This window comes from Gadus morhua, chromosome 22 (genome assembly GCF_902167405.1).
Source record: "Gadus morhua chromosome 22, gadMor3.0, whole genome shotgun sequence".
NCBI classification, from domain to species: domain Eukaryota; kingdom Metazoa; phylum Chordata; class Actinopteri; order Gadiformes; family Gadidae; genus Gadus; species Gadus morhua.
The window spans coordinates 10,957,240-10,964,739 of record NC_044069.1 but is presented as its reverse complement, the minus strand read 5'-3'; the positions used below and the strand labels follow the sequence as shown (position 1 = coordinate 10,964,739).

At 44.7% G+C, this 7,500-nt stretch overlaps 1 protein-coding gene across 1 annotated transcript in view; it reads left to right on the top strand.

The window, feature by feature from the left end:
• The window catches only part of LOC115536137 (RNA-binding motif, single-stranded-interacting protein 3), a gene marked incomplete in the record, with an annotated part of 196,809 nt that overhangs the window by 78,656 nt on the left and 110,653 nt on the right, over positions 1 to 7,500 (top strand). Inside the window, 1 exon segment of the mRNA XM_030347821.1 lies at positions 7,029 to 7,120. Within this exon segment, the coding sequence (XP_030203681.1) occupies positions 7,029 to 7,120 (92 nt within the window).

The window sequence follows — 7,500 nt, the reverse complement described above, 5'->3', positions numbered from 1 at the left end:
GGTTTGTAAAAAAAAAAAAAAAAAAAGTCATGCATTAGTCATTTATGTCAGTGACTACATGTCAAATGAAGTATAGTAAAAATACTATGCTGTGTGCCTGAAGTAAATCAGATTACAGCTGATGCACCGACAGGTATTAATGTATTACTGTTACAAACCAAAACTACCAGGAGCTGTCAGTGTGGAAGGCTCAGGCCAAATAACAATGAATTCCACTGTGTAAAAGGTGACAGCTTATTTTGCCTCGGCAACAACACAAGTATTTTATGTGTGTAAATTGGTCCAATTAATAAAGCGAACTGTCACTTTCGAACTCAAAACAAACATCAGAGGCATCTGCAGTCGCCCTATATTGTTGTACAATGTGTCACAACAGGCAAGGAAAAGGGCTTACACTGTACAAAGTTCTAATTCCCACCGTCACAAGTACCAGTACCTTCTACCCACTGAAGTGTTGCTCACCTTTCTCACTAGCTGACCTGTAAATACCTGTGTTTATATGGGTACTTTACCAAATCTAATATGAAACACGAAAAATAAATTGCCATCAGAGTACTGGTGTGGAGAACGACACATAATGGTTGATTGCTTTAAAAGAATGAACACCAATAATAGGGTTTGCTTTCTGTCAAGGTATTTCACAAGCAAACAGACGTATAATATTTGCTCCTTTGATATATTAAATCATGGAGGGACAAAACCGCCTTTTTCCCAAAAATGACTGATTCAATGTTGTAGAGTATTTTCATTAGCGGCTTCTATTGTTAGCTACATGCCTAATCATGTTTCCCACATTTTTTGCCATGTGTAAACCCATGTGTAACGCATGTTAGCATACAGCTGTCAATATATGCTTCTGTCAATCACACTGGAGGGCTTCTTTAAAGTTCAACCAGTGTGTGTGTGTGTGCGTGTGCGTGTGCGTGTGTGTGTGCGTGCATGCGTTTGGGATCATTTGTATGAAGCTGTAAGTGCAACTGCTGCTGACAGTGGACAGCAGCTACAGTCTGACTTCCATTATGTGCTCAGCAAGAAATTTGTTGCGCTACAAGTCATCACTTAACACACCATCTCCCCCGAATCAACGGGGCGAGGAATCGCGTTGCCTGCAGAAGAGTTTCTTTCCAGTGACCAACGCAGCCATCCACCTCTCTTTTGCACTCCGATCTGCAGCTGCCATTTGGAAGCTGGACAAGGGGTAAATAGCAGCTATAACAACAGACAATGCAAACACTATAAAAGCCAGTGTGTCCCTGTTGAAATGGCAATGGCTTCACTGCTCGGGCACAAACTGAACCCAGCGGTCACCGGGGACGAGACGAAGACGGAAGGCACGACTGGACTCGATCTTCAATCAAAGGCGTATTCGCCCACAGCTGGAAAAGAAAGGCCCAAACATCTGCAAGCAGCAGGTGGACATGAGCTAGGTCACCAGCTCATAACGAGCCCGGACATAATGTGGTATGTAGGAGGCAATGTACAGCGAGCCGACTTTGTTGTGAAATAAACCCAGACAGGGTGGCGCATGACCCGACGCGGAAAAATTGTCAGTTCCATTCTGCCGTTGGAGCTGCTTCCATAGCAACGGGCACTCTGTAGCCTTTTTTTAAGGTTAGCCTACTTAGCATTATAATTCATGATATAGGAGCTAAATCCATAGTAATGCTATCATAGCAGCGGTCTGCTGTTCAGAAATAATAGTCTGTAGAATGCCTTTATTGAATAATCAGAATCGAGTATTCAACAAAGCTTTGTAAAAAGCAATAATGTGTAATATCTATTTGGAGTATCTGAAAAGACCAAATCAAATCAATACGATCATCAGTGCCTTTAATTAAAGCTATGAAACACCTTACTGAACTTAGTGATTTTGCTTTGTGTTGCTACTTTGCAGTGTTTCCGAGTGCTTAATGAAGCATATTCTTTTTATTTTAACAGATTTTGCTTTGAGTGTTGATTAGGGACCGCTTTAAGAACAGCCAAGGGCTCAAGCTAGCCTAAGTTACCCTTCTCTGGTGAGGTGGATATGTGGCAAGTGTTCAGCTAAACTATTGGCCAGCACAGAGAGGGAAGCCTGTGCAATCTAGGCAATGTTTATTGTATTAATACATTTTTATTGGCACAAACGTAACTGTGAGATGGAGAAATTGACTTTATAAAAATTCTTGAGAAGGTATTGGCAATTAAACTGTTGGTTGTTGATGGCCGGCAAAAGGATATGGAAAAGACAGATGCGCTACGAGAGATTAATGCTCAAGCACATGAGCGAGTTAACAGACATTTTATCCGCCATGAAACACATCACAAGCTCCAGTGGTGGCAGAACGATGTGCTGCTTGCTTCGGATCAGGATAACACCAGCTGACGAAAGACATAATGTCTGCAATTCTGGGAAAGCTGGATGACCAGTATGACCTTCCAGCCACTGAAACACTTCTATGGAAGTGTGCCCTTCTGGTCCTGAGACACAAGGGACACTACCAGGAAAAGGATTTGGAGCAGACAAAGGTGGACCTGCTCGCAGAGATGGTGGCACCAGCAGAGCGTTAAGCAGTGGTGGTAAGGGTGGAGGAGAGATAGGAGGGGGAGGGTGCAGAATCAAGGCCCCTGAAAAGAAACGTGACCCTGGGCCAACTCCTCCAAAGGAACAAGGAAGCAACAGGACCTGTCGCCACTCGAGAGGAAACTTTTTAAGTGGAAAGCCAACACAGACGGATTCCAGCTCATGTCGAGGGACACAAGTTAATACCTTTGTATGAGCGCCACAAACTCGCCATCGGAGCAAGGGTCATCCATACATGGTCCCTTTAAAAGGCAGAGAAAACAAAAATGCTATTGTTCTTAGCGAAGAACCTGGATCATGATAACATAGTGGCCTACCAAGATAAATGGATACTTTAGCTGACTTTATTTAGAAAATAACATAGTCCTGTCATATGCCTTTCATTCTGTTGTTCTCTTAATTATTGCCTTTTATTTTAATTTGATATTTATTTTTATGCCGCCTCATTTGATTGCATTAGAATTGCCTATTGTGAATTAATTGTATCATGCAGTTTTCTTTTGGCGATTCCTGTTGAATAAAGTTTGTCCCGTTAACGCAAACCAAATGTTTTATTGTGATTCCTTTGGTTATATTCAAGGTTATTTTGAAGCTATTATTCAAAGGATAACTCATTTGTGTATATCTTTGATCTCTCTATGATTCATTTTCCTGCATGACTTTTTGCAGCCTTTTTCATATTAGGATTATGATTGATTAAAATGTGATGCAGACATTCTGAGTTAAGATTCAGTTTGGAAAACTTGCTTTAATCTCAGCAAATTCATCATTCGCTCAAGTTGAACATTCTCGCGAATATACCTTTGCAGTGAAAAAAAGGTTTGCAGTTCACGCCAGCAACATCTCCCAAGTAACGCCAGCCGAATATTCCCCTCGCTTTTGGTGTGAACGCAGCTTTCGGGCGCTTATTCCGGGTGTCCGGTGTATTCGTCATGTCGCGGAAAGATATTTTTCCCCCAGTGGGAAAACAAACAATCTCCCTACCAAGAAAATGTGTGACTGCAACCCGGCATGCGGTCTACCTCAAGCTGCCTGTTTTATATTTTGGTGATTTTGAATGCCGCTCTTGATTCCCAGCTGACTGCCCAGCCCGGCCCCACTGGCCCTATTTTCACGCAGTTATGAACGCCTTCCATCCACTTTTTATTTGAGATATTACGTGATGTCCATGTTGGTTCCCGCTTCTCAATTGGTTTGAATCCATAATACTGCCCGAATGGGGTGGTCATAGCTCTCTCTAGCTAGCTCTCTCGTGGTGATAGCGCTAGCTGCCGTTTTAGCGCCTTCGCTATCATAGGCTCTTGCTTCGTGCTGAGGCACATGCCACTGATTGGCAGACTGAAGAGCAAACGCTTTCTAGTCATAAATTACAGCAGCCAACTGTAACCAAGAACCGCGGGCATTGCCCCAGATAAGAGTATTTTTTTTATTAAAGAGACTTATTTTGAGAAAGTATTCAAATGGAAAACGTTTAATATAGTACCATGATAAACAGTTCTATTAGAAAATCGCCCAAGCCTACATGCGGAAATGCACAGAAACATGCGCACACACATGTAAGCACACACACACACACACACTCACTCCCTATTTCTCTCTCACTCCCACTCAAACGCACAGACTTTGACAACCTGCAAATTACTTAAATAAAGGCAGAATTACTGAATACTTCAGAAACATAAAAGACTTGCCCTTCCGCGGCTCCTTTTTAAGCGAAAACAACCTTTTCACCCTATTATCCGTGGACTTCAAATGAAGCTCGCTAGGCTACATCACTTAGCTTTAATATTTCCCAGCTACAACCACGCTGGCCAGGGGAGTTCAAGCAGTTTAAACTGAAGCAGAATGCTCACTGGCACCCTGGACCTCCTCTTAGCAGGGTGTTGACCCAGCGAAGACACAGACACACACACACACACACACACACACAACCTGCTCTCTCTCTCTGTGTCTCTCCCTCTTTCTCTCTGTCTCTGTCTCTTCTCTCTCTCTCTCTCTCTCTCTCTCTCTCTCTCTCTCTCTCTCTCTCTCTCTCTCTCTCTCTCTCTCTCTCTCTCTCCACCTTTATGCTCATTGACACCCTGGCCCTCTTAGCATGGGGTAGACCCAGTGTAGTCACACAAACACGCACACACTCTGATCTCTCTGTGTCTTCCTCGAACCTCTCTCTCTCCCTCCATCTCTACCTTGATCTCCCTCTTCTTTCTCTGTTTCCATCCCCTGTTCTCTTTCTCTATCCCCCTCTCTCTCTCTCCCGCCCCTGCCCTCCCTCTCCATGTCTTTATTCTTCCATTCACCCTCGTCTGAATATAGGTCAGGGTTCTCTTGAAATCCCCATCCTGCTGAAAGTTTGATAAGTGCACTCCAGGTGGCGGTGCAGTGATTATTAAAAATGCAATTTTGGCTGCTTAACACCCCACCTTTAGAAAATACCAAACATAACAGCCCCGAAAGGTGACCGAGCAGCTGCTGGATCTATTCCTGGGCCTTTCTTGTTCTTTGAAATGTAAAGTGCCAAAGTCATTTAGGAGGATAAAGATTGTAGAAACTAGACACTTTTTCCCGTTTAGACTCTAAAGAACCCCAAGTTGATACCCTCTGGTAATCTGGTATCGACCGTTTGATTTGATACACCCTGCTTGTATATGTGCCTTAGTTTTGTTCTTTTTAAATGAGCTATAAGGTTCGGTGGTGAAATTTAATGTTGAAAATCAGCACTGACTACTTCAAACAACCTACAAAGGGAGAATAAAGGGGCCTTTTTCTTTGTTCGCCGTGGAAAAGGAGAGAAATGCACCTCATTCTGTTGGCTAAATGACACGATCCATTTCACCACGGCTCTTCGTATTCCTGCAATTAAACCCGCGCGCCCGCCCCACCCCTAACAGCTGGCCATTAATCAGGGCTGGCGCTCTATTTCTGCCTCGCCACAGGTTATGATTTTCATATTACCACACACACACACACACACACACACACACACACACACACACACACACACACACACACACACGACGTCCATGCTTCATCTCAAAGACACGTCATTTTTTATGTTTTTTTAACCACACACGCCATAGGTGTGAAAGAATCTCGCGTGTGCGTGTGCATGCGTCCGTGCGTGCCTGTGTGTCCGTGTGTCAATCACGCGCCGGGCTATCCACAGAGGTGTAACCCACCCTCCCTGGTACGATCCCTTTGTAATTACACCTTTCCCTCCAAAACGCTGGAGCAGAGGCCACCATTCACTGCTCTTAATCCGCGGCGAGGATTTTTAATTAACACCAATGCGACCCCCGCCTCCCATACATTCTGTCATAGGGATCACAATAACTCATAAATCACAGTCGCCGATTAAACTCACTCGCCGCCAACGCCACCGCCACCGCCGCGCCTCTCTGATGAATTTCTCACAGGGGGGGGGGGGGGGGGGGGGGGGGGGGTGCTCACAGGCTGCTAGTGTCAGGGCAAATATGAGAGCGAGGGAGAAAGAGAGAGAAAGTAATATAAACTAGTGGGAGAGGACTGTGTGTGTGTGTGTGTGTGTGTGTGTGTGCGAGAGAGTTAGCCAAGATATGAAGGTGCAATAGCTACAGCCCTGATATGCTGTCAATCTTCAGGAGGTGCGGGGGAGAGGGGGAATATTGGGGGCATGAAAATAATAAGGTGAAGGTTCGCTTGCATAGGATCAACTAAAACTGAAAAGCTTTCATGTTCGGATGTGGCATGCATATTAACTTTTCTTTCTTTCCTAGGGTTTTTTATTTTAAATATACATGATTACAATGTAGTTCACTCAAATTATGCTTCAATGTGTCAATGTGTTACGAATAACATTTACCAAGCTACCTTTCAGGAATAATTACTATGGGGAATACTTCCAGGCATAGCTGCTCTGTGTATATGCGTTGGTTGCTATGCGTGTGTATATGCGTGCGCGTGTGTGTCCGCGCGAATGCGTGCGTGCGTGCCTGCCTGCCTGTGTGTGTGTGAGTGCGTCTGTGTGCGTGCGTCCACACATACCTGTTTTCAATGTGTGCTCTATTATATATCCATTGTACGTGGGTGGCGGCCCTGTCGGTCCGTTGGCATGTGTTTGCAAAATGCAAATGAGCATCAGCGTAACTGCGTGTGTGTGCGGAGGTGAAGGTGTGCGCCGCGTGCCTCGGATTGTTATTGCGAGATCACTCATGCGCGCCACTAATTAAGATGCATAGCATCCCCCTATGAACGTCAGCGTTGCTAATTATCAAACAATGTAGTGCTCACTAGATATGAGAACTGGCAAGCTCTGTAGTTGTGTTACCAACCTATTACGTTGACAATTACCAAGCGCCTGTCATTCCCCTTGTTAGTCATCTGCATATTTTATTTTTGTTGTACTTATACCTGATTGTCCCTCTCTCTCTCTCTCTCTCCCTATGTCTCTCGCTTCTCGCTTCTCTCTCTTCCTGCTTCCCGCCTTCAGGATATGGCTTTGTGGATTTTGACAGCCCAGCGGCAGCACAGAAGGCGGTGTCGTCTCTGAAAGCCACCGGGGTGCAGGCCCAAATGGCCAAGGTAAGCAGAAAACATAATTAATGAACCAATTAAGCTCCCGCCGCCAACACGGTGTGTGCCGCGCCGCATAATGAAGGGCGTATACCTGGTTCGGTCACGTAACGTCGACCAGATAGTCAGACGCATGACTGCAATGCCGATGAAGACCAATACGAACGGGTAAACGGCTGTGGTCCAATGAACACACATCATACACATACTTTTTTATCAAACTGTTTAACATTCAACGTTCTACATTCACTCAATGCGCCATTTGGTCGCCGTGGGAACAGCCGTTTGTTGATTCCTTCAGTGAAGGCAGGATGGAGGAGCACACTTTTGCTTGTGGGTTTATTAAATTATTTTTATCCCTGACATGGTGCCGGGTCACTGTTTGACCA